This window comes from Oncorhynchus nerka, linkage group LG1 (assembly GCF_034236695.1).
Source record: "Oncorhynchus nerka isolate Pitt River linkage group LG1, Oner_Uvic_2.0, whole genome shotgun sequence".
NCBI classification, from domain to species: Eukaryota; Metazoa; Chordata; class Actinopteri; order Salmoniformes; family Salmonidae; genus Oncorhynchus; species Oncorhynchus nerka.
The window spans coordinates 26,362,121-26,390,026 of record NC_088396.1 but is presented as its reverse complement, the minus strand read 5'-3'; the positions used below and the strand labels follow the sequence as shown (position 1 = coordinate 26,390,026).

General features: G+C 41.4%; 1 protein-coding gene across 2 annotated transcripts in view; it reads right to left on the bottom strand.

Annotated features, from left to right (window-relative positions):
• Positions 1-24,632, bottom strand: part of LOC115131005 (uncharacterized) — a 30,014-nt gene extending 5,382 nt beyond the window's left edge. Inside the window, exons 1-4 of one of the 2 annotated variants that reach the window (XM_029662630.2) lie at positions 24,406-24,632; positions 20,084-20,404; positions 18,218-18,323; positions 17,959-18,004 (exon numbers count right to left, since the gene is read on the bottom strand). In XM_029662630.2, coding sequence (XP_029518490.1) covers positions 17,959-18,004; positions 18,218-18,323; positions 20,084-20,404; positions 24,406-24,469 — 537 coding nt within the window. In that variant the 5' untranslated portion in view covers positions 24,470-24,632. The remainder of the gene's footprint in view (positions 1-17,958; positions 18,005-18,217; positions 18,324-20,083; positions 20,405-24,405) is intronic. The other variant, XM_029662638.2, reaches the window with a different exon arrangement.
• Positions 24,633-27,906: the final 3,274 nt, after the last annotated feature.

The window sequence follows — 27,906 nt, the reverse complement described above, 5'->3', positions numbered from 1 at the left end:
TATGCATATCCTAGCTTCTGGGCCTGAGTACCAGGCAGTTTATTTTGGGCACGCTTTTCATCTGGACGTCAAAATACCACCCCCTATCCCAAAGAAGCTAAACCTCTGCATGCCAGCTCGGTCTGTAACTCCCGAATAAGACCCCTCCGCTGGCAGCCATGGTACGGAACTCAACGGCATACTCAGTGGTGGAGCGAAGGCCCTGTCGCAGCTCACATAACAGGTCCCCAGTGTGACGACCTGAAACTGAATGGTCGAACACCTCCTTGAAGAGGGCGTGGAAACGTGATTCAGAGGACAGATCAGAACTTTGAGCGGCCCATAGGGCTGTTACCCAATCCAGAGCTTTGCCTGTGAGTAGGGAGATGATGAAGTCCACCCTGTCTTTGTCAGCGGGGTGATGGTCTATGTACAGGTTACACTGCATGATAAATCCTTGACATATTAGGCATGGATATGAGGGAGATGAACGAGAGGAGGCTGTGGCACCTGATATGGGTGAAGCATGAATGGACTGGCAAAGGAGGTCACAGAGCGCATCGATTCGTTCCTCTTGTCGGGCCATACATAGCTGCAGCTCCGCTGTTGTTTTTTGGTGAGGTTTCAAGCGCAGGGCGCAGCATGTTTATTGCAAAGGACCACAGGAGGAGGACTTTTTTAACCAAAAAAGTGTTAAACAAATCCTAATATATTTGATATTTTACATTCTTCAAAGTAGCCACCCTTTGCCTTGATAACACTCTTGGCATTCTCTTAACCAGTTTCCCTGTGAATGCTTTTCAAACAGTCATCAAGGAGAGATCATATGTTCACCTACTCTGCGTCTCACAGACACATCGGTTGGAACCAAAACTGTCAAATTTGGGCTCTTCAGACCAAATGACAGATTTCCACCGGTCTAATGTCCATTGCTTGTGTTTCTTGACCCATGCAGGTCTATTCTTCTTATTGGTGTCCTTAAGTAGTGGTTTCTTTGCAGCAATTCGACCATGAAGGCCTGATTCACAGAGTCTCGTCTGAACAGTTGATGTTGAGATGTGTCTGTTAGTATTTATATCAGCTGCAATTTCTGAGCTGGTAACTCTAATGAACTTATCCTCTACAGCAGAGTTAACTTTGTGTCTTCCTTTCCTGTGGCGGTCCTCGTGAGAGCCTGTTTCATCATAGCATTTGATGGTTTTTGCGACTGCACTTGAAGAAACGTTCAAAGTTCTTGAAATGTTCCAGATTGACTGACCTTCATGTCTTAAAGTAATGATAGACTGTTGTTTATATTTTCTTATTTGAGCTGTTCTTGCCATAATATGTACTTGGTCTTTTACCAAATAGGGCTATCTTCTGTATACCAACCCTACCCCGTCACAACACAACTGACTGGCTCAAACGCTTTAAGAAGGAAATAAATTCCACAAATGAACTTTTAACAAGGTACACCTGTTAATTGAAATGCCTTCCATGTGATTACCTCATGAAGCTGATTGAGAGAATGCCAGGAGTGTGCAAAGCTGGCAAAGGGTGGCTACTTTGAAGAATCTCAAATATAAAATAAATGATTTGTTTAACCCTTTTTGGTTACTACATGATTGCATATGTGTTATTACATAGTTTTGATGTCTTCACTGTTATTCTACAATTTAGAAAATAGTACAAATAAAGAAAAACCCTGTAATGACTACGTGTGTCCAAACATTTGACTGGTACTGTATATATATTTTTTTATTTTCAAATGTTAGATTTTTTCTTCCACCTTGTCATTAGAGTATTTTGTGCAGATTGTTGAGAAAAATACAATTACATACAAACTTCCGGCGCCGACAGAGATGGACGCCTCGCTTCGCGTTCCTAGGAAACTATACAGTATTTAGTTTTTTTAATGATTTATTTATTACATTGTTACCCCAGGAAATATTAGGTTTTTATTACATACAGTCGGGAGGATATAAGACTATTGGATATAAGAGCAACGTCAACTCACCAACACTACGACCAGGAATACGACTTTCCCGAATCAGATCCTCTGTTTGGTCCACCATCCAGGACAATAGATCGGATCCCAGCCGGCGACCCAAAACAACGGCGCCGCAGAAGGGGCAGATGGAGCGGTCTTCTGGTCAGGCTCCATAGATGGGCGCATCGCTCATCACTCCCGAGCATACTACTCGCCAATGTCCAGTCTCTTGACAACAAGGTAGACGAAATTGGAGCAAGAGTTGCCTTCCAGAGAGACATCAGAGATTGTAATGTTCTTTGTTTCACGGAAACATGGCTCACTCGGGATACGTCATCAGAGTCGGTACAGCCACCTGGCTTCTTCACGCATCACGCAGACAGAAACAATAATTTCTCTGGTAAGAAGAAGGGCGGGGGTGTATGCCTTATGATTAACGAGATGTGGTGTAATCATAACAATCAAATCAAATTTTATTTGTCACATACACATGGTTAGCAGATGTTAACTTCTTCGAGATAGGGGGCGCTCTTTTAATTTTTGGATAAAAAACGTTCCCGTTTTAACCTGTTGCTTCTACTCGGGACGCTTGCGTCCCAACTAGAGCTCTGGAAATGCAAATGCGCTACGCTAAATGCTAATAGTATTAGTTAAAACTCAAAAGTTCATTAAAATACACATGCAGGGTATCGAATTAAAGCTACACTCGTTGTGAATCCAGGCAACAAGTCAGATTTTTAAAATGCTTTTCGGCGAAAGCATGAGAAGCTATTATCTGATAGCATGTAACACCCAAAAAGACCCACAGGGGACGTAAACAAAATAATTAGCATTTCGGCGTTACACAAACCGCACAATAAAATAGAAAACATTCATTACCTTTCACCATCTTCTTTGTTGGCACTCCTAGATGTCCCATAAACACTATTTGGGTCTTTATTTCGATTAAATCGGTCCATATAAAGCCTAGATATCGTTATATGTAGACTGTGTGATAAACGAAAAAAACATCGTTTCAAAACGTAACGTCATTTTTTAAAATTCAAAAAGTTGACGAAAAAAACTTTCACAAAACACTTCGAAATACGTTTGTAATGCAACTTTAGGTATTAGTAAACGTTAATAAGCGATAAAATTCATCAGGAGGCGATGTAAAGATCATTAGCTGTCCGTCTGGAAAAATGTCCGGCTAGAAACTCAACGAAAATATCCGGTCCTAGACCATAGGAGATACGGTGCCCTGCATGTGTTTGACCAAGAAAAAACTCGAAGGGAAATGACAAGACTCTAGACACCGTGTGGAAGCTGTAGGTACTGCAACCTCAGTCAATTAATTGTGGTTCACCTTTATCAATGGGTTCAAGTAGCGCATGGATATATTTTCCCATTTTCAGTGATCAGTTTTTCCTGTGCTTTTCGATGTAAATGCCGTTCTGCTAAAGCCACAGCAGTGATTTAACCAGTTTTATAAACGTCTGAGTGTTTTCTATCCACACAGACTAAGCAAATGCATATACTATATTCCTGGCATGAGTAGCAGGGCGCTGAAATGTTGCGTGATTTTTAACAGAATGTTCAAAAAAGTAGAGGGTCGAATTAAGAGGTTAACCTGTTAAGACTCTAGGGGCAGTATTTCATTTTTGGATAAAAAGACGTGCCCGTTTTAAGCGCAATATTTTGTCACGAAAAGATGCTCGAATATGCTTGGAATTGATAGTTTTGGAAAGAAGACAGTCTTACGTTTCCAGAAATGCAAAGATTTTCACTGTGAGTCCCTTAGAACAAATGCTTCGGGCAAAACCAAGATGTATGACCGACCAGGAAATGCACAGGATTTCTGAGGCTACGTTTTCCATGATCGCCTTATATGGTATTATATTGTATTTTTCCATTCAAATCTCAGAACAAACCAGGCTACAAGGACGGTACTTTCAATGGAGAGAAATATGACAAACCACCTTCAGGATTGATTCAAACAACGTTTTCCATGTTTCAGTCGATATTATGGAGTTAATTCGGAAAAAAGTTCGACATGTAGGTGACTGAATTTTCGGTTAGTTTCGGTAGCCATATGCATAGTAACAAAAGGTAACGATGTGTCCTACACAAGAATCTTTCAGGAAAAACTGGACATCTGCTATGTAACTGAGAGTCTCCTCATTGAAACATCTGAAGTTCTTCAAAGGTAAATTATTTTATTTGATTCCTTGGCTGGTTTTTGTGAATATGTTGCGTGCTAAATGCTAACGCTAATGCTAAGCTAGCTATCACCACTCTTACACAAATTAGTGATTTTCTCTGGTTCTAAAGCATATTTTGAAAATCTGAGACGACAGGATTGTTAAGAAAAGGATAAGCTTGAGAACAGGCATATTTATTTCATTTCATTTGCGATTTTTAGAAATCGCTAACGTTGCGTTATGCTAATGAGCTTGAGGCTGTAGTTACGCTACCGCATACGGGTTTGGTCGGACTATGAGGTTAAACAAGATATTTTGTCACGAAAAGATGCTCGACTATGCATGTAATTGACAGCTTTGGAAAGAAAAAACTCTGACGTTTCCAAAACTGCAAAGATATTATCTGTGAGTGCCCCAGAACTAATGCTACAGGCGAAACCAAGATGAAATATCATACAGGAAATGGTCCAGATTTTGAATGCGCTGTGTTCCTATGGCTGTGAATGCGCCAGGAATGAGCCTGCACTTTCTGTCATTTCCCCAAGGTGTCTGCAGCATTGTGTATTTGTAGGCATATCATTGGAAGATTGACCATAAGAGACTACATTTACCAGGTGTCCGCCCGGTGTCCTCCGTCGAAATTATTGCGTAATCTCCAGCTCCATGCGCGTTCCATTTTCTTCAGAGGAGAAAGTCAACTGCCACGAATGATTTATCATCGATAGATATGTGAAAAACACCTTGAGGATTGATTCTAAACAACGTTTGCCATGTTTCTGTCGATATTATGGAGTTAATTTGGAAAAAAGTTTGCGTTGTAATGACTTAATTTTCGGGGGTTTTTCTTACCCAAACGTGATGAACAAAACGGAGCGATTTGTCCTACACAAATAATATTTTTGGAAAAACTGAACATTTGCTATCTAACTGAGAGTCTCCTCATTGAAAACATCTGAAGTTCTTCAAAGGTAAATGATTTTATTTGAATGCTTTTCTTGTTCTTGTGAAAATGTTGCATGCTGAATGCTAGGCTTAATGCTATGCTAGCTATCAATACTCTTACACAAATGCTTGTTTAGCTATGGTTCAAAGGCATATTTTGAAAATCTGAGATGACAGTGTTGTTAACCTCTTGCTTCTACTCGGGACGCTTGCGTCCCAACTAGAGCTCTGGAAATGCAAATGCGCTATGCTAAATGCTAATAGTATTAGTTAAAACTCAAACGTTCATTAAAATACACATGCAGGGTATCGAATTAAAGCTACACTCGTTGTGAATCCAGGCAACAAGTCAGATTTTTAAAATGCTTTTCGGCGAAAGCATGAGAAGCTATTATCTGATAGCATGTAACACCCCAAAAGACCCGCAGGGGACGTAAACAAAATAATTAGCATTTCGGCGTTACACAAACCGCACAATAAAATAGAAAACATTCATTACCTTTCACCATCTTCTTTGTTGGCACTCCTAGATGTCCCATAAACACTATTGGGTCTTTATTTCGATTAAATCGGTCCATATAAAGCCTAGATATCGTTATATGTAGACTGTGTGATAAACGAAAAAAACATAGTTTCAAAACGTAACGTCATTTTTTAAAATTCAAAAAGTCGACGATAAACTTTCACAAAACACTTCGAAATACGTTTGTAATGCAACTTTAGTAAACGTTAATAAGCGATAAAATTCATCAGGAGGCGATGTAAAGATCATTAGCTGTCCGTCTGGAAAAATGTCCGGCTAGAAACTCAACGAAAATATCCGGTCCTAGACCTGAGGAAATACGGTGCCCTGCATGTGTTTGACCAAGAAAAAACTCGAAGGGAAATGACAAGACTCTAGACACCGTGTGGAAGCTGTAGGTAGTGCAACCTCAGTCAATTAATTGTGGTTCACCTTTATCAATGGGTTCAAGTAGCGCATGGATATATTTTCCCATTTTCAGTGATCAGTTTTTCCTGTGCTTTTCGATGTAAATGCCGTTCTGGTAAAGCCACAGCAGTGATTTAACCAGTTTTATAAACGTCTGAGTGTTTTCTATCCACACAGACTAAGCAAATGCATATACTATATTCCTGGCATGAGTAGCAGGGCGCTGAAATGTTGCGCGATTTTTAACAGAATGTTCAAAAAAGTAGAGGGTAAAAGCAACAGGTTAATAAAAGGCTAAGCTTGAGAGCAAATATATTTATTTAATTTCATTTGCGATTTTCATGAATAGTTAACGTTGCGTTATGGTAATGAGCTTTTGAGGCTATAAATAGGATCCCGGATACGGGATTGCTCGTCGCAACAGGTTAACCTCTTACCTCTACCTGGGACGCTTGCGTCCCAACCTAGAGCTCTGGAAATGCAAATGCGCTACGCTAAATGCTAATAGTATTAGTTAAAACTCAAAAGTTCATTAAAATACACATGCAGGGTATCAAATTAAAGCTACACTCGTTGTGAATCCAGGCAACAAGTCAGATTTTTAAAATGCTTTTCGGCGACAGCATGAGAAGCTATTATCTGATAGCATGCACCAATACACTACAACAGAAAAGCACAGCAGGGGACGTAAACAAAATAATTAGCATTTCGGCGTTACACAAACCACACAATAAAATAGAAAACAGTCATTACCTTTCACCATCTTCTTTGTTGGCACTCCTAGATGTCCCATAAACACTATTGGGTCTTTATTTCGATTAAATCGGGCCATATAAAGCCAAGATATCGTTATATGTAGACTGTGTGATAAACGAAAAAAACAGCGATTTCACAACGTAACGTCATTTTTTAAAATTCTAAAAGTAGACGATAAACTTTCACAAAACACTTCGAAATACGTTTGTAATGCTACTTTAGGTATTAGTAAACGTTAATAAGAGATAAAAATCATCCGTAAGCGATGTATATATCATTAGCTGTCGTCTTGGAAAAAATTTCAGGAGAGAGCTCTTCCGGAATGATCTGGGCGGAGACCGGAGGTAAGCGGTGCCCCTCTTTCGGTTCAACCAAGAATCAAAGATGATTAAATTCACAAGATACTCGACTACATGGGGATGCTGTGGGAGTTGAATGCTCGGTCTTATCTAATTCGGCTCACTGTTAACAACTGCTGGAAGTGGCGCAAGGATATTTATTTCCATTTTCTGTGATCAGGTTTTCCTGCGCTTTCCGATGTAACGCACGTTATGTAATAGCCACAGTCGTGATTTAACCAGTTTTAAAAACGTCCGAGGGTTTCCTATACACACATTCTAACCATATGAACGTACTATATTCCTGGCATGAGTAGCAGGGCGCTGAAATGTTTCGCGATTTTTAACAAAATGTTCAAAAAAGTAGAGGGTAGGAGCAACAGGTTAATGCGAGTGTAGCGAAATGCTTGTGCTTCTAGTTCCGACAATGCAGTAATAACCAACAAGTAATCTAGCTAACAATTCCAAAACTACTACCTTATAGACACAAGTGTAAGGGGTTAAAGAATATGTACATATGAATGAGTGATGGTACAGAGCGGCATAAGCAAGATACAGTAGATGGTACCACAACATTTTTTTGCTCCCAGCCTATAGACAGAAACTAAAACAGGAAGCGCCTGTGCTCAAGTCTGTTCAACGCTGGCCCGACCAATCGGAATCCACGCTTCAAGATCGCTTCGATCACATGGACTGGGATATGGTCCGCATAGCGTCGGACAATATTATTGATGAATACACTGATTCGGTGAGCAAGTTTATTAGCAAGTGCATTGGTGATGTTGTACCCACAGCGTCTATTTAAACATTCCCCAACCAGAAACCGTGGATTGATGTCAGTATTCGAGCAAAACTGAAAGCGTGAACCACTGCTTTTAATCAGGGTAGGGTGACTGGAAACATGACTGAATACAAACAGTGTAGCTATTCCCTCCGCAAGGCAATCAATCAAGCTAAGCGTAAAGTATAGCGACAAAGTAGAGTCGCAATTCAACGGCTCAGACACGAGAGGTATGTGGCAGGGTCTACAGTCAATAACGGGCTACAAAAGGAAAACCAGCCCTGTCGCGGACCACGATGTCTTGCTCCCAGACAAACTAAACAACTTCTTTGCTCGCTTTGAGGACAACACAGTGCCACTGACACGGCCCGCTACCAAAACCTGCGGCCTCTCCTTCACCGCAGCCAACATGAGTAAAACATTTAAACGTGTTAACTCTCGCAAGGCTGCCGGCCCAGACGGCATCCCCAGCCGTGTCCTCAGAGCATGCGCAGACCAGCTGGCTGGTATGTTTACGGACATATTCAATCAATCCTTATCCCAGTCTGCTGTTCCCACATGCTTCAAGAGGGCCATCATTGTTCCTGTTCCTAGGAAAGCGAAGGTAACTGAGCTAAATGACTATCGCCCTGTAGCACTCACTTCCGTCATCATGAAGTGCTTTGAGAGACTAGTCAAGGACCATATCACCTCCACCCTACCTGACACCCTAGACCCACTCCAATTTGCTTACCGACCCAATAGGTCCACAGATGACGCAATTGCAATCACACTGCACACTGCACACTGCACACTGCACACTGCACACTGCTCTAACCCATCTGGCAAGAGGAATACCTGTAATGTAATGTAAGAATGCTGTTCATCAACTACAGCTCAGCATTTAACACAATACTACAATACTACCCTCCAAACTCGTCATTAAGCTCGAGACCCTCTGTCTCGATCCCGCCCTGTGCAGCTGGATCCCGGACTTCCTGACGGGCCGCCCCCAGGTGGTGAGGGTAGGTAACAACATCTCCACCCCGCTGATCCACAACACTGGGGCCCCACAAGGGTGCGTTCTCAGCCCTCTCCTGTACTCCCTGTTCACCCATGACTGCATGGCCATGCACGCCTTCAACTCAATCATCAAGTTTGCAGATGACACTACAGTGGTAGGCCTGATTACCAACAACGGCGAGAAGGCCTACAGAGAGGAGGTGAGGACCCTTGGAGTGTGGTGTCAGGAAAATAACCTCACACTCATTGTCAACAAAACAAAGGAGATTATCGTTGACTTCAGGAAACAGCAGAGGGAGCAGCCCCCTATCCACACCGATGGGACAGTAGTGGAGAAGGTGGGAAGTTTTAAGTTCCTCAGCGTACACATTACAGACAAACTGAAATGGTCCACCCACACAGACAGCATAGTGAGGAGGCTGAAGAAATTTGGCTTGTCACCAAAAACACTCACAAACCTTTACAGATGCACAATCGAGAGCATCCTGTTGGGCCGCCTGGTACGGCAACTGCTCCACCCACAACCGTAAGGCTCTCCAGAGGGTAGTGAGGTCTGCACAATGCATCACTGGGGGAAACTACCTGCCCTCCAAGACACCTACACCACCCGATGTCACAGGAAGGTCAAAAAGATCATCAAAGACAACAACCACCCGAGCCATTGCCTGTTCACCCCGCTATCATCCAGAAGGCGAGGTCAGTACAGGTGCATCAAAGCAGGAACCGAGATACTGAAATACAGCTTCTATCTCAAGGCCATCAGACTGTTAAACACCCATCACCAACATTGAGTGGCTGCTGCCAACATCATCTCTAGCCACTTTAATAATGAAAAATTGATGTAATAAATGTATCTCTAGCCACTTTAAACAATGCTACTTTATATAATGTTTACATACCCTACATTACTCATCTCATATGTATATTGTCAGGATTTGGCCAGGGTTGTTCCGGTTTTTGGTCACTAGATGCCCCCATTGTGCCTTTTGACCTTTTGTTTTCCCTTGATCCCCATTATTATTTGCACCTGTGCCTCGTTTCCCCTGATTGTATTTAAACCCTTTGTTTTCCTCAGTCCTTTGCTCTGTGTTTGTATGTTAGCACCCAGCCCTAGTATTCTGTTAACTCTTGTTGATCCCGGTGGATGCTCTTGTGGAATTCTGTTTTTTGTTCTTGTTTATTTATTTTTTGAGTATCTTTTGAGGCTTTTTGTGCTATACCTACCACCTTGTGGATTTACCTTTTTTGTCTTGGAGGATTACCTTTGTTCTTGTGGAATTCCTTTTGAGGTTGTGGAGTTACATGTGTTCCTGAAGGACTTCACTTTTTACTACATTAAATACACCGTCTCAAGTACTGCTGTGTCTGCCTCATCTTCTGGGTTCTGCCGACTATTCGTGGCTCAGTTAGTTAAGTGACTGTTTCTCACTCCGGAGACCCGGGTTCGTAACCGGGTCCTGCCAGAAACACAGAGCCAAAAATGAACCCAGAGGCAGCCAGTTCCCAGGACCTTCTTGCCATGCTGTCCCACCACCAGGAGACTGTCCAACGCCACGAAGCCGCCCTGGTTCAGCAAGAGGCCTTAATGGCTAGACATTCTCATCTTCTGTCGGAGATGCTGACTTCCATAAAGCAGATATCTGATCGACTTACCTCGGCAACAGTTCCCGTCCCAGTACCTCAGATTCACGTACCCATGGCAGTTAACCCTCTGGCTGAACCTCGTCTTCCACCTCCCCAACGGTTCTCAGGTGATCCAAGTGCTTGTAAAGGGTTTCTCACCCAATGTTCTCTCTCCTTCGAGCTGCAACCCTCGTCGTTCCCCACCGACCGGTCTAAGATCGCATATATCATCACCCTGCTGTCGGAAAAAGCCCTGGCCTGGGCTACTGCTGTGTGGGATGCCCATAGTTCCTGCTGTGCCAGCTACTCTGCCTTTGTTGAGGAATTCAAACGAGTGTTTCAAGGCCCAAGCAGTGGTCCTGACTCAGCCAAACAGCTCCTGACTCTCCACCAAGGTCGGCGCAGCGTGACGGACTATGCCATCCAGTTCCGCACGGTGGCAGCAGCAAGTGGTTGGAACAACGAGGCGCTCACTGTGTGCTTTCTGAAAGGCCTTTCCGACACTATCCAAGATGAACTGGCCACTCGGGAACCACCGGACAATCTCGAGTCCCTGATCAAGTTGGCCTCACGCATTGACCAGCGTCTGAGAGAGAGAGAACTCAACCGTAGACCTCTAGCCCCTATCAGTCCCAGCTCCGAGTCCCCACCTTTATCCTCGCTGGCTCCACCGGAACCCATGCAGATTGGACGCATCTCCCAGGCTGAGAGAGACCGCCGGATGAGGGAGCGACGCTGTCTATATTGCGGCAAACCGGGCCATTTCCGTTCCACGTGTCCCGGGCTCCAGGGAAACGCTCTGTCCCGTACAGACCGGGGGAACTGTAACGGGAAAGATAACCTCCTCCCATCCGTCCAACTCCCGTCTGCTCATTCCAGTCACCCTTTCCTGGGACAACCACAAGCTTCACCTTCAAGCCTTGGTAGACTCTGGAGCCGCAGGTAACTTCATGGATGGTGTCTGGGCGAAGGAGAATGGCGTTCCCTTTGAACCTCTAAGTGACCCCATGAGGGTTACTACATTGGATGGAAGCCCTTTGGGATCTGGACTTGTCACTCATGTCACTACCTCCTTGCGACTTTCAGTTTCACAACACAAGGAATTGATGAACTTTCATTTGATCTCCTGTTCCGAGTTCCCTCTCGTCCTTGGATACCCCTGGCTTCACAGCCATAACCCTCACATCGACTGGTCTGTGGGCACTATCAAGCAGTGGGGTCCTACGTGACAAGCTATATGTATTTTCCCGAATTCCCCGAGTTCTACTCCCGAGTCTTTAGAATCCATCGACCTGACCCGAGTTCCCGAGTGTTACCATGACCTCAAACTGGTATTTAGCAAACAGAGGGCCACCATGCTACCACCCCATAGACCTTATGATTGCCCCATCGAACTGTTTCCGGGCACTTGCCCCCAGGGGTCGGATCTTTCCCTATCTCCACCCGAACGAGCTGCTATGGATACCTACATCAAGGACGCTCTGGAAGCAGGCCTCATGCGTCCATCCACCTCCCGGCGGGAGCAGGGTTTTTCTTTGTGGCCAAGAAAGACGGTGGATTACGTCCTTGCATCGACTACCGGGGACTCAATGCCATAACCGTCCGTAACCGTTACCCGCTACCCCTTATGGCCACAGCCTTCGAGCTGCTCCAGGAAGCAGTTGTTTTCACTAAGCTTGACCTGCGGAACGCATACCATCTTGTGCGGATCAGACCTGGTGACGAGTGGAAGACCGCGTTCAACACGCCTACTGGTCACTATGAATACTTGATGATTCCCTTCGGCCTGACCAACGCCCCAGCGGTGTTCCAAGCGCTCATAAACGATGTGCTTAGGGATATGCTTAACATATTTGTGTTTGTTTACTTGGATGACATCCTCATCTTTTCGAGCTCTCTTCAAGAACACACAAAGCATGTCAGACAAGTACTCAAACGCCTCCTAGACAGCCATCTGTACGTTAAGCCGGAAAAATGTGAATTCCATTCATCCCGAGTACAATTCCTGGGATTTGTAGTGGAACCCGGTCGAGTCCAAATGGACCCCAGGAAGGTAGGGGCGGTAGCGGATTGGCCCACCCCAAATCCGTTAAGGAAGTTCAGCGTTTCCTGGGCTTCACAAACTTTTACCGCAAGTTCATCAAGAACTTCAGCTTGGTGGCAGCCCCTCTCAGCTTTAACCAAGGGTGGCAATGCAAGGTTTTTGTGGGGAAGAGAAGCTGAGACGGCCTTCCAAGGACTCAAGCAGCGCGTCCTCTCTGCTCCATCCTGATACTACCGACTACGGATGAACCGTTTGTGGTGGAGGTAGACGCTTCAGAGGTTGGTGTTGGAGCTGTCCTGTCTCAGAGGGGTGAAGACAAGAAGCTTCATCCGTGCGCTTTCTTCTCACACCGGCTTACCCCGGCTGAGAGGAACTACGATGTGGGGATCGTGAACTCCTAGCGGTTAAGATGGCATTGAAGGAATGGAGACACTGGCTCGAGGGGGCTTCTCACCCGTTTCAAGTGCTTCCGGACCACAAAAATCTGGAGTATATCCAGCAGGCGAAGCGGTTGAACTCTAGACAAGCTAGATGGTCTCTTTTCTTCAATCGATTCCAGTTTATCCTCACCTATCGGCCCGGGTCGAAGAATCTCAAACCGGATGCCCTGTCCCGAGTCTACGCTCCTGCCATTCGAGATGACACGGACATGCCTGTCCTTCCTGCTGCTAAGATCGTGGCTCCGATTTCGTGGCAAGTTGAGGATACCGTGAGACGAGCTCAAGCTATCGAACCGGACCCGAAAGGGGGTCCTGCCAATCGGTTGTTTGTCCCCAAGGCAGTGAGGACTCAGGTCCTTCTGTGGGGGCACTCCTCTCGCCTCACCTGTCACCCGGGCGTAGGTCGCACCTTGGAGTTCATCCAGCGTAAGTTCTGGTGGCCTACCATAAGAGAAGACGTTGCCTCTTTCGTCAATGCCTGCCCCGTGTGCTGCCAGGGCAAATCTTCTCACCTCCGCCCTCAAGGACTCCTTCACCCTTTACCTATTCCCCACAGACCCTGGTCCCATATCTCGTTGGACTTTATTACTGGCCTTCCTGCATCCCATGGCAATACTACTATCCTAGTCATAATCGACAGGTTTTCAAAGGCGGCCAGGTTCGTCCCTCTGACTAAGTTACCTTCTGCCAAGGAGACGGCTGAGTTGGTAATTAATCATGTGTTCCGAGTCTTCGGCATTCCTCAAGATATGGTTTCTGACAGAGGTCCCCAGTTCGCCTCAAGGTTTTGGAAGGCCTTCTGCCAACTCATGGGTGCTTCTGCCAGTCTATCTTCAGGGTACCATCCGGAGTCCAACGGCCAAACAGAGAGGATGAATCAAGAGCTGGAAGCCACCCTCCGATGTATGACTCGTAACAACCCGTCCACATGGTCGTCCTTCATTGTTTGGGCCGAATACGCGCACAACACCTTGCGCTCCTCCTCCACTGGTATGTCCCCGCACGAGTGTCAGTTTGGCTATGCCCCTCCATTGTTCCCGGACCAGGAGGCAGAAGTCAGAGTGCCTTCAGCCTTGAAGTTCGTCAGACGCTGTCGGCTTATGTGGAGGAAGACCCGTCTTAATCTTATGCGTTCCTCACAGAGGTACCAACAACAAGCCAACAGACGTCGCCGTCCCGGGCCTACCCTGCGCCCGGCCAGAGAGTCTGGCTCTCCACAAGAGACTTACCACTACGGGTGGAGTCTCGCAAGCTGTCCCAAAATACATTGGTCCCTTTAAGGTTGCCAGGAGAGTTAACCCAGTTTCTTATCGCCTACACTTACCCAGATCCCTTAAGATTAATCCCACATTTCACATTTCCTTATTAAAACCTGTTGTTTTTTCTCCCCTTGTCCCCCTCCGCCTCGTGTCATTGGAGGCCAGCCGGCTTATACCGTCCATCGGATACTGGATTCCCGCCGGGTGCAGCGGTCCTGGCAGTATCTGGTGGACTGGGAAGGCTACGGTCCCGAGGAGCGCTCCTGGGTTCCTGCCAAAGATATACTGGACCCTGACCTCATTCGTCAGTTCAGGGCTCTCCACCCTGAGAGAGCTGGTAGGAACGTCAGGAGCCGTTCCTAGGGGGGGGATTCTGTCAGGATTTGGCCAGGGTTGTTCCGGTTTTTGGTCACTAGATGCCCCCATTGTGCCTTTTGACCTTTTGTTTTCCCTTGATCCCCATTATTATTTGCACCTGTGCCTCGTTTCCCCTGATTGTATTTAAACCCTTTGTTTTCCTCAGTCCTTTGCTCTGTGTTTGTATGTTAGCACCCAGCCCTAGTATTCTGTTAACTCTTGTTGATCCCGGTGGATGCTCTTGTGGAATTCTGTTTTTTGTTCTTGTTTATTTATTTTTTGAGTATCTTTTGAGGCTTTTTGTGCTATACCTACCACCTTGTGGATTTACCTTTTTTGTCTTGGAGGATTACCTTTGTTCTTGTGGAATTCCTTTTGAGGTTGTGGAGTTACATGTGTTCCTGAAGGACTTCACTTTTTACTACATTAAATACACCGTCTCAAGTACTGCTGTGTCTGCCTCATCTTCTGGGTTCTGCCGACTATTCGTGGCTCAGTTGGTTAAGTGACTGTTTCTCACTCCGGAGACCCGGGTTCGTAACCGGGTCCTGACATATATACTGTACTCTATACCATCTACTGCATCTTGCCTATGCTGTTCTGCCATCACTCATTCATATATTGTTATGTACATATTCTTATTCATTCCTTTACACTTGTGTTTATAAGGTAGTTGTTGTGAAATTGTTAAGTTATATTAATTGTTAGATATTACTGCATGGTTGGAACTAGAAGCACAAGCATTTCGCTACACTCCCATTAACATCTGCTAACCATGTGTATGTGACAAATAAAATTTGATTTGATACTTTGAAACACAACATGTGGAAAAAGTGAAGGGGTGTGAATACTTTCTGAGGCCGTGTATGTGGTTGTATACACATGTAAGCATGGTTTAAAATGATTATGTTTTTGTAAAATATTTGATCTGTTTGGGATTCTTGCAGTGAATTTGCAGTCTACAAATAATGTATTATTATGTTCCAGCCCCCTGACCTTCTAAAGCGTGAAAGGATGGGTGTGGCTTCGTAACAATGACCACACGAGCAGCTGCTCACCGATTTGACCGCTCTAATGCAGGTACACCTGATTGAATCTATGCCTTAATGTTACGTGTCCCTGAGTACTGCTACTTTTCAGTTTGGTTTGGTCAGATAATCACATAATTATTGACTTGATTTCGGGCAACTTTTAGCAAAGTGCAGAAATGTGTTCTTGCCAATAAATCTTTGGCCGATTTCTGTTTTGGCCACAGACCTGGTGGCGAAGCTGAAAATTCTGGTTGCTTATATCTCAAAGGTTGTGATTCAAATCCCAGGTGTGGTTGCGTCCCAAGTGTGCTAACCAATGTTGAGGTCAATTCCATTTATGTTTCATTCAACTCAGAAAGTAAACCCAAATTCCAACTCCTAACTTTCAGGTATTGAAATTAATTGGAATTAGAATTAGAATTTCTGTGTACTTCCTGAATATAATTAGTTTTTCTATATTTACTGACAAAATGCAGTTCAGATGTATAAATACATAAAAGGTTATTTCCACTATTTTCACTTCAACTCAGTAGCTGGTAACCTACTATAACATATGCGCATCTAAAGTATCATATAAGTTTAAATACAAATGCAAGTGAGGCATGCCAAGTTAATTTGCAGGCCAAAAAGTAGCCTACTCAAGTGCATTGCAATTGACAGTAAATATATAGCAAAACTAATACAGTATCCTATTACCGTAAATGTACTGTAAAATGACAGAAAATCACTAAATTAACATCAATGACTAACTGTGTAGTTTCATGTTAAATATTAAATATTACATATTAAATCATATGATTTCACAAGTGAGAAATCAAATTATTTCAAGTGAAATTTCAAGTTTCATGTGTTTTTGTAACACTTCACATGTGAAAACGTGTTTCTGGAAAACTTCACGTGACATTTCACATGTGAAATCATGTGAAAACATTTGTTTTATGAACACTTAACGCAACATTTCACATGAAAACGTGTTTCTATGTGTAATTTCATGTGTTATCGCTGTACAGCTAAAACACTAATGCAGTATCCTATTACTGTAGAAATTTACTGTAAAATGAAAAAAATATCTCAAAATTAACAACAATGGCCAACTGTGTAGTTTCATGTTATCGTGAACGTTAACGTGAAATTTCACATGTGAAAATGTGTTTCTGGAACAGTTCATATTTGACATTTCATGCGAAATAATGTGAAAACATGTTTTTGGAACACTTCACGTGACATTCCACATGTGAAATCATGTGGAAACATTAGTTGTTTGAACACGTCAAGTGACATTTCACATGTGATGAGATGTTTTCATGTGTAATTTCATGAGTTATTGCTGTTCAGCTAAAATATGACTCCACCTTTTGATTTGAACTCATAACCTCTGAATGTGAAGAACACTGATCTTTCTGCTGCACCACAAAGACTGTAGCATTATTCTACACATTCATTACCTGTAATACATCTCTGCACTTAGCAAAAGAGTGCCATCTGCACTGCTATTTTAGGCAAGAATTTAATCCGATCAAGGTCATAGGCATTGCAGCTTTTAAAGGCAATGTTTCTGCGTTCCTGGAGACTCCATTCACGGTAAATGCTGCATATGTCGGCTCAATCATAAAAAAAACACAAAATAAAAATCGGATATTACTTTTCGATTTCTATCGCAGAATCTGTAACGTTTCAGCAATAACAGATTGAATGGAGACCTTAGTTATCAGTTATTCTGACTATTCTCTCATCATTGATTTCTTTAACTTATTTCAGCAATATTAAAGTTTTCTGTATAGTTGTCTAATGTTGGTGGGCCATATTACTCTGTTTTAATGTTACTCCTGAATCACTATGATAAATATAATAGTTTTTCTAAGGTGTATTTTTTAACAAAGCTGAGATTTACTTTGATGTCCAAAGTGTAGGACTACAAGTGAAATCAGTTATCGACACAGACATGGTGGCCTACCAGGAAGATTGGAATTCCGTGAACCAAGAGGTTGTTAGTTCCCATCCCAGGTAAGGACATGTTGAATAATAATGAACGTTTCAACTGATTAAGAGAAGACAACATCCCTGGTTTTAGAAAAAGGCAGAGGATGTGCAAAATGTGTTCGTCCAGCCCCCAGGATGACATTTCCCATTTTCTAAAACTCCTTACGTACTTTACTTTTTAAAAACAACATAAAAATAAGTAGGATGTGTAAAGGTTTTAGTGTGTAAGGAAAACGTGAAAAACATGAGTTTTAGAAAACGTGAAATTGTGTCCTGGGGGCAGGACGAACAGAGGTTGAGCAGCCATTCCGTTTAGAAAAATGATCAAGTGCTTTCAGCTACTGACCTCTCCTCGCCTTTCACAATGACTTGTCTGCTCCTTTTTTATTTTCCTGCAGAAACAAGGTAACATGTATTAGGGCTGGGATTCAATCCAATCGTGCTTTTTGGGCGTTGCACCTTTAAAAGGCACTCTTTCAACATTAGTGGAGCCCACTATCACAGTAAATGCTGCTTATGTCGGCTCAATCGGAAATGACCTTTTAATAAATGCCAAACGTGCTATAATAGACCAATGATCAGATGGAGCCCTTTGAGTTACTCACCTACAGAGCCAGACCATACAGCAGATACCAATGCACAGAGCCACTCCTCCAATGGCAGACGGAATTGTGAAGACCAACAACATCTGTAGGCCATGTTCAGCATTATCTGTGTTAAGTCAAACAGACAAAAAAATTGGGATTATCAGAAAAGTCTCAAAGATCTAAAATGAGTGTCATATTCCTTTGCTTTACAACAACATATTACATTGGGGGAATAACATTCAATATTAATTGTTTGCAATAATTATCACAATAATGTTCACACAACAACATTTGATTGGTAAATTGAACACTGTGGCTGTTCAATATAACACTTCAAAAGTGTTTATATGAGAACCACCAGAAAGTGTTGAATTCACACTTTTCAAAGTGTTGCTCTTTTATACACCGATACTTTGCAACGTATCATTTTACACTAACTCTTTGTTGAAGGTACACTGTTATGGTGTTCCCTACTACCTTGTATTTAACACTTTAGAAATAGATGTATACAAGGTCAGTGTTTAAAGGTACACTGTTATGGTGTTACCTTCACAGCTGATACTTTCACAGCAAATTATCCAGTGTTAAATTAACACTGGTCCTGTGTCTATAAGGGTCCACACTTTTCAGTGTTAAATTAACACACTGCTTAGTGTAAAGCCTTATTTGCATATTTCCCAGAGTGCCTTTCAATGTGAAATGTAGAGTTACCACCCATGACTGTATTTGTTAGTGACAAGACATGGTGGTTGCATTCATCCATTTTCAGTCCTGTGGCCTTCAGTAAGTGAGATCCTAAGTGAATGTTATCATTACAATCTAATTGTTTAACACAATACCACAGGTACTTCATGAGACATTATGAGGGCCTAGTTTTAACCTAATACAAAGGCATGCAAGTCACATTATGCTGGTTTGCAAAGTGATGTGTAATTCCTATTGGAATCCAGCCAGAGTGGGAATAGCTGTCATAGGCTGTCATTGTACATAAGAATGAGATCTTAACTGACTTGCCAAGTTAAATAAAGGTTAAATAAAAAAATAGCCAACCAGTGGAATTGTATTCACCGCAACCTGCATTCAGAATGACTCTGCTCGGTTTAAAAGATTAAGATATGAGACTACCTTCAGCATCTATACTGGAACAACCATTTCAGTAAAGGGAGCAATAAATCCATTTAACAGATTGGATTATTCTAGAAAAATGTATGTTATTTATATAAGCATAAGATGAATTAATCAAATCAAATGTATTTATATAGCCCTTCGTACATCAGCTGATATCTCAAAGTGCTGTACAGAAACCCAGCCTAAAACCCCAAACAGCAAGCAATGCAGGTGTAGAAGCACGGTGGCTAGGAAAAACTCCCTAGAAAGGCCAAAACCAATCAATCGATCGATCAATCGATATATAATCAATCGATATACATGCAAAAACATAGATAGTGAAACAAACGATTCAAAAAAATCGAACTGCAATAGAGCATGCTGGTTTAACACTGGTTATTAACACCAACACTGGGGTTCTTTTACACCAATGCGTGTTAATTTAAGACTTACAGAGTACATTTAACACCTGAATCAAAATGACAAATATTACACAGAAAAATCTACATTAGGTAATACTGGCCAATTTGACACCCTGATATTTTTTTACACCAGCATAAAAAGCAACACCAGCCGGCGTTCAGTCCATTCAGAGTAACAGAAAGTAACACCAAAACCATATCAACACCAAAACTGCTAACACCAGGATATGAACACTGACAATTTTCCTGGGCAGTTTTGTTCATGTCAAAATTCTACTTTACTTTATATCTAGTGTTACAGAATATGGTTTCTTCTCCATATGTTACAGTATCAACAGAAAATCACAATCATTACCTATGAGGTTATCTGTGATAGTCAAATTCCACTCCATTGTCTTAACACCCCTTCCACCTGTGACAGTACAGTTGTAGGTCCCGGTGTCAGTTAGCTCTACAATAGATATAATAAGCTCTGTAGGAGTAAGAGAGTCAGCACTCATCCTGCCTGAGGTGAAGTTTCTGTGAGTTATTTTCCCCTTGGAATGAGAGAGAATAAGAACAGTGTCCTTTCTCCAGATGACTTGATTAGTTGTGTTCGTCATGGATTCATTGCACACCAAATAAACATCTTCTCCCAAAGAAGCTGATTTATTTGTTTTAATGTTTGTCGCTGACTCTATGGGAGAGAAAAGAACAAAGCCAAAGTTTACAACAGACAGGCAGGTAGGCAGATAGACAACAGGGTGATCAGATATTAAACAAGAAGGTCTGAATTCATTATTACTGAAACAGGACCCAAGTGGTAAATATAAACATCCAGTCCATTTAAAAAAAGTGGAGGTCCCTTACACTACAGTGTTTTGATGCATACATTCTAGCAAAGTGCGTAGCACATAGAATTAAAAAGGTATTGTTGGATATTATTCATCCTAATCAGACAGGTTTTTTACATGGACAATACATTGAAGAGAATATAAAACACGTACTGTAAACAACAGAACATTATGAATAATCTGGGAAACCCGGCTTGGTATTCATTCATAGCTGACTTTGAAAAGGCTTTTGATAAAGTACGACTGGCATTATAATGCATGGAATATTTCAATTTTGGAGAAGCTCTTATAAAATGGGTTAAAGTTATGTATAGTAACTCCAGGTGTAAAATAGTAAATAATGGCTACTTCTCAGAAAGTATTAATCCATCAAGAGGAGTTAAACAAGGTTGTCCACTATTGGCATATCTATTTATTATGACTATCGAAATGTTAGCTGTTAAATTAGCTCTAACAATAATATCAAAGGCCTAGAAATGCAGGGCTTATAATTGAAGGTGTCATTGTTTGCTGATTATTCATGTTTTATTTTAAATCCACACTTTGGATCCTTCCACAGCCTCATAGATGATCTAGATACTTTTTCTAACCTTTCTGGATTACAACCAAATTATGATAAGTGTATTATATTACATGTTGGATCACTAAAAATATGACTTTTACATTACCGTGTAGTTTGCCAATAAAATGGTCTGATGGTGAAGTGGATATACTCAGAATTCATATATCGAATGAAAGAAATTCTCACTACAATACATTTTAATAGAAAGTTGGCAATAAAAGACGAGATCTTGTTACAGTGGAAAGGAAAATATCTGTCTGTTGAAAAATCTAAATAAATTAATGATTTATTAACTATTTATTCATATCTCAGTTTTCCTATTTCCTTATGGCTTGTCTACACCTAGCGACTTGGTTTTTTAATTATATGAGCAAAACATATTACATTTGATTTGAAATGGCAAGCCAGATAAAATTAAATGGGCCTATTTATATAATTAATATAAATTCGGAGGGCAGAAATGTTGAAATATTAAAGCATTAGACCTCTCACTAAAGGCTTCAGTCATACAAAAGTTATACTTAAATCTGAACTGGTTCTCTAGCAGATTAATAACAATGTCTCACCCCATGTTCAAGAATGGCCTTTTTCCCTTTATTCAGATTACAACCTCTCACTTTCGGTTATTTGAAAATGAAAAGATCTCTAAAATATTGTTATTTTTAAAACAAAGCCATAAAAAGTTGGTTGCAATTTCAGTTTAATCCACCAGATAAAAACAACCATATTTTTGGAATTAAAAATAAAATAGGTTTCATCTTTGTAAATGATATTATAAATAGGACTGGTGGAGTTATGCTACACATGCAGCTAATAAAAATATATGGAAATGTCTGCTCTACTCAAAATTACAACTGACTAATTGCAGCATTACCGCAAAAATGGAAGAGGCAAGTGGAAGGGGGAGAAAATAAGGAACTTATCTGTGGTCCCTGCATTAAAGACCAAAATTGTCTAAAGAAAATTGTGATAAATAAAAAAGTATACCAGTTTCATTTAAGGACCAAAAAATGTACAGCTGTGCCATATAGATTGCAAAATAGTTGAAAAGATATTTTCGATGTACCGATTCCATGGCACATGGTTTATGATCTGATACACGAAACAACACTGGATTCAAAACTTTGTTTTTCAATATAATGCGATGTTATATACATACCAGTCAAAAGTTTGGACACACCTACTCATTCAAGGCTTTTTCTTTATTTTGACTATTTTCTACATTGTAGAATAATAGTGAAGACATCAAAACTATGAAATAACACACATGGAATCATATGTAACCAAAAAGGTGTTAAACAAATCAAAATATATTATCACAGTTGTGTTGTGACAAGGTGGGGGTGGTATACAGATGATAACCCTATTTGGTAAAAGACCAAGTATTAGGGAAAGAACAGCTCAAATAAGCGAAGAGAAACGGCAGTCCATCAATACTTGAAGGTCAGTCAATGTGTAAAATTTCAACAACTTTGAACGCTTCTTCAAGTGCAGTCGCTAAAACCATCAAGCACTATGATGAAACTGGCTCTCATGAGGACCGCCACAGGAAAGGAAGACCCAGATTTACCTCTGCTGCAGAGGATAAGCTCATTAGAGTTACCAGCCTCAGAAATTGCAGCCCAAATAAATGGTTCACAGAGTTCAAGTAACAGACACATCTCAAAATCAACTGTTCAGAGGAGACTGAGTGAATCAGGCGTTCATGGTAGCATTGCTGAAAAAAACACTACTAAAGGACACCGATAATAAGAAGAGACTTGCTTGGACCAAGAAACACGATCAATGGACATTCGACCGGTGGAAATCTGTCCTTTGGTCTGAGTATTCCAAATTTGAGGTTTTTGGTTCCAACCGCCGTGTCTTTGTGAGACAGAGAGTAGGTGAACGGTTGATCTCCGCATGCGAGGTTCCCACCATGAAGCATGGAGGAGGAGGTGTGATGGTGTTGGGGTGCTTTGCTGGTGACACTGTCAGTGATTTATTTAGAAGTCAAGGCACACATAACCAGCATGGCTACCACAGCAACATTTTTTTTTCAACAGGACAACCTCCAGGCTATGTAAGGGCTATTTGACCAAGAAGGAGTGTGATGGAATGCTGCATCAGATGACCTGGCCTCCACAATCACCCGACCTCAACCCAATTGAGATGGTTTGGGATGAGTTAGACCGCAGAATGAAGGAAAAGCAGCCAACAAGTGCTCAGTATATGTGGGAACTCCTTCAAGACTGTTGGAAAAGCATTCCAGGTGAAGCTGGTTGAGAGAATGCCAAGAGTGTGCACGCTGTCATCAAGGCAAAGGGAGGCTACTTTCAAGGATCAAAAATATAAAATATATTTGGATTTGGATTTGTTTAACACTTTTTTGGTTACTACATGATTCCATTTGTGTTATTTCATAGTTTTGGTGTCTTCACTATTTTTCTACAATGTAAAAATAGTCTAAATAAATAAAAACCTTTGAATGAGTAGGTGTGTCCAAACTTTTGACTGGTACTGTATATGGAGGATACAACCATCCCAGCTCTGCAGATTTTTCTGTGAATAGTTAGTCATTAGAAGATTTTGGTACTGTCCATATGTAGCTTGTTTTTGGTCGCAGGTTCAGGAGTGGCTGAAGAATTGCAGCATTTACCTGGAGCTAACTCTGCAAATTACACTGCTGGGTGATTTAAAAAGTTTTAGTCAATCAATAAATAATATAGTAAAACTCTTAGCAAAATTGTTTATCTTTAACTTACAATATGTAGAATCAATGAGAATAGAAAGGTTCAGAACTTTTGTGAAACATCACAGCACAATTGAAAAATATATGGAAAATATAAATAAAAACTGGATGGTGTTCAGCAATAGATGGGAGGGGCTGAGTGGAGCTGAAGGATAGGACTAAAACAAACAAAAGGTAACTATTGTAAAATATACTGTGTACATCAAATTAATATAGTATGTATAAACTGGAAGTAGAAGCCTAATTGTTGTTGTCCATTAGTTTACTCCAATTAGGGGAGGGATGGTAGTGTTAAGGGAAAATAATAAAGGAATATATATTTGAAAATATATATATATATATATATATTATATTATATAATACAAACATATATGGGGGATTGGAAATGATGCAGGCAATTACATTGATGGAAGCTACAATCTATCTGCAATATTAAAGCTGATCTACCCCCTAAAAAAGTAGGCAGATAGGCAGGATTGCTGGCAGGCAGGCAGACATGCACGCACGCACACACACACACTCACAAACACACACATAGTACTGTAGCTTACCTGTGTAGACAAGGAACAGCGTGATGACCACAGAAACCAAATCCCAGGACAGGAGAGTCGCCATGAAGATCCTGGACGTGACTGACAGAGAGAGACGGACAGAGTGGAGTGGAACTTTAGAGTTAGTGATCAGTGCCACAGCTAGCTAACCAGGAACCATACCACTGTTCAGGCTGAGGACGACGGAGAAACGAGGAAGTGGTCGTCTTAGAGAGAAGCACAGAGATGTTTAAAACCTCACAACCATGGAGCTCAGAGACATCACACATACCCATTCGGCAGTGATTACTGAGTGATTGACTGTGTGCTCAGAGTGGAATTAACATTAATTAACATTAACATTAACATTAATTCAAAGTGGAATTAACATCCAAAACATCCAAATTAATTTAATCCCCCATCCCCCATCAATGTCTGTTAAGAAGTGGTGTAACTGGTCGAATTCGTACCACATGATCAACTCATGAGTTGACCCAGGAATGACCATTTCTTTCTATTTCTGGTTATTTTGTTAGTGTATGACATATGCAAATACCCTGTGTGTGGACACCTGTTCCTCGAACATCTCATTCCAAAATCATGGGCATTAATACAGAGTTGGTCCCCCCTTTGCTGTTATAACAACCTCCAATCTTTTGGGAAGTCTTTCCACTAGATGTTGGAACATTGCTGCGGGGCCATTCAGCAGAGGTGTAGACTCGAGTCACATGACTTGCACTAGAGTCAGACTCGAGTCACAAAGATGATGACTTGCAACTCGACTTTGACTTTAACAACAATGACTTGACTTGGACTTGAGCCTTATGACTCGACCTGACTTGATACCCTCCCCAAGCCCAAATATTTAAAAAGATGCTATTAAAAAAAGTGTGCAGCACATCAACTCTTCATTTAATGGATTACAGTTTGAATCGGACAGCAGCCAATAAAATTGTGCCAGCTGAGAAAAAGTTGTGGGTGCAGTGCAGAGGAACGTCGGTGGGTGAATTCAGAAGGAGCCCTTGGAAAGATGATACCCAAAATTATTATTTTCGGATATAAAGACAACGCTGTATCAACAAAAAACGGATTGCAACTTGCAAAACATGCGGGAAGGAAATGACAGACGGAGGCGCAACAATTTTCAACTTTGTTCGACATTTGAAGCTGCACAAAGAATGGTAAGTCATGGCTAATAAGGTGGAAGGTATGTATTTTATTACTTTACTAGTGTATCATGTAGGCTAGCGTAACGTTAAATCAATGAGCCTCCACACAGTCTACATTGCACCCAAGATCGTGATCATTAATCCCAAGATTGAGCTACAACTGGATAGGCAGTTGGTAGCTTAAATCCTGCCTGATGTTCCTAAAACAAGTTTGGGCGATTGTGTACAAGCCTACATCGCCCATTGCACCCCAAAATCTTCGATAGTTGATCACTATTGGGGGGGGGGTTGCGTAAATGTAATATACTAACTATTACTCTTGTTAAAAATATGAAATGAAATTACATTTGGTAAATAGCACGCATAGCACATTAATCTCCTGCACATCTATCACTCCAGTGTTTTATTGGTATATTGTAATTACTTTGCCACCATGGCCTATTTATTGCCTTACCTCCCTTATCTTACCTCATTTGCACACACTGTATATAGACCTTTTCTACTGTATTATTGACTGTATGTTTGTTTATTCCATGTGTAACTCTGTGTTGTTGTATGTGTCGAACTGCTTTGCTTTATCTTAGCCAGGTCGCAGTTGTAAAGGAGAACTTGTTCTCAACTGGCCTACCTGGTTAAATGAAGGTGAAATAAAAATATATATAATAAAGTTACACCAGCTCTGTCAGGAGGGGTGGGCCAAAATTCCCCCAACTTGTGGGAAGCTTGTGGGAGGCTACCCAAAATGTTTTACCCAAGTTAAACAAACAAGGCAATGCTACCAAATGCTAATTAAGTGTATGTAAACTTCTGACCCACTGGGAATGTGATGAAAGAAATAAAAGCTGACATAAATCATTCTCTCTACTATTATTCTGACATTTCACGTTCTTAAAATAAAGTGGTGATCCTAACTGACCTAAAACAGGGATTTTTTTTAAAACTAGGATTAAATGTCAGGAATTGTGAAAAACTGAGTTTAAATGTATTTGGCTAAGGTGTATGTAAACTTCAACTGTATGATTCAGATGGTGAGAGACAGCCATGCAAAAGAGTGGAAGGCTGGAGTGTGGGTGTGAAACTGATACAGGATGTTTGGTCTTGAAAAGAGTGAGAGGTATGGAAAGAGGAAATACCACAGGCTGTAACTGTGAGGTGCTATTCATCTGTTCATCTCCTGCTGTTATGTGGATTGGGTCTGATACTGTTTGTAATTTTGGAAAGTCTTCTTTGGGAAAGGCTGCTACAGCTCTCTATGTCCTTCCTTTCTAGCATTGACCACTGTAAATGTCATTATTTTGATTTCCTTGATACAACCCCCGAAGTCGATCTAAGCTGCATGATAAATAAAATTACCGTCAGGGACTGCGTTTTTTGCATGGGTTAGGTCTCAATTTTCCACATCCGCTGATGTCTGCCTTTCGCAACTGCGGTGGAAAGTGGTGGGGCTACAGTTGTGTGTGTCAGACCAATGGCGTCATTTATAACCTTTGCGTAAATTTCACGCAACATTATGATTGCCACATTTCTGAATAGTCTGCGCAAATACAGAACTATAGAGATTTATAAATTTAGCACACGTCATACATACACGTTTCCCGTTATAAATCAGACCTGTTGTAAAACTCAGGCTGGAAAACGAACTCCATTTACCTTTTATGGTGACAATAATGCCCTTTATTTGAGGTATAATGTAGAACTATTGGCATTAGGCCACGGCATGCATAATACAAATTGTTGTTAAATATTTAGTTTATAAATAGATTGAATATATATGTCCTACCTTGGTATAGGCTCTGAGATTAAATATGCAATTATATTGTGGTCTTATCGCACAGCAATACTGTAGCCTACCTCTACTGTCAAATATTTTATATAAACTACCAGCCTATTTACTGTGTTGGCAGAAGTGATCTTTAGAAGTGATTCTTGCTGTATCTGGAAAAGGACTGTGTCCGTTTCTGGAAAAGAAAACAATGACAAATTGTCGTGGATCTGTCAGCTGCACGTTTGAATTCATCAATGTTTTGCATCAACCATTCCCCCCTAACCATGATAGACCTCCCACAAACACTGAAACATTGTAGGTCAGGCTACAAAAAACAAAATGCAATCACAGTACTTGTAGATCAACTTTAATATTGCAGATAGATTGTCGGTTCAATCAATATAAATGTCCACATAATTTCCAATCCCCCTCATTTTTTCTCCATTTTCTCTATACTTCCTACCCTACTGTACCTATCATCTCAACCCTTCTTGCAGCCTGATCTCATAGGCTAGACATAACATAGTAAACGTAAAACCAAGACCCTAAAATTAGTATGATATGCCCCAGCTGTTTTGAGCCCCACCT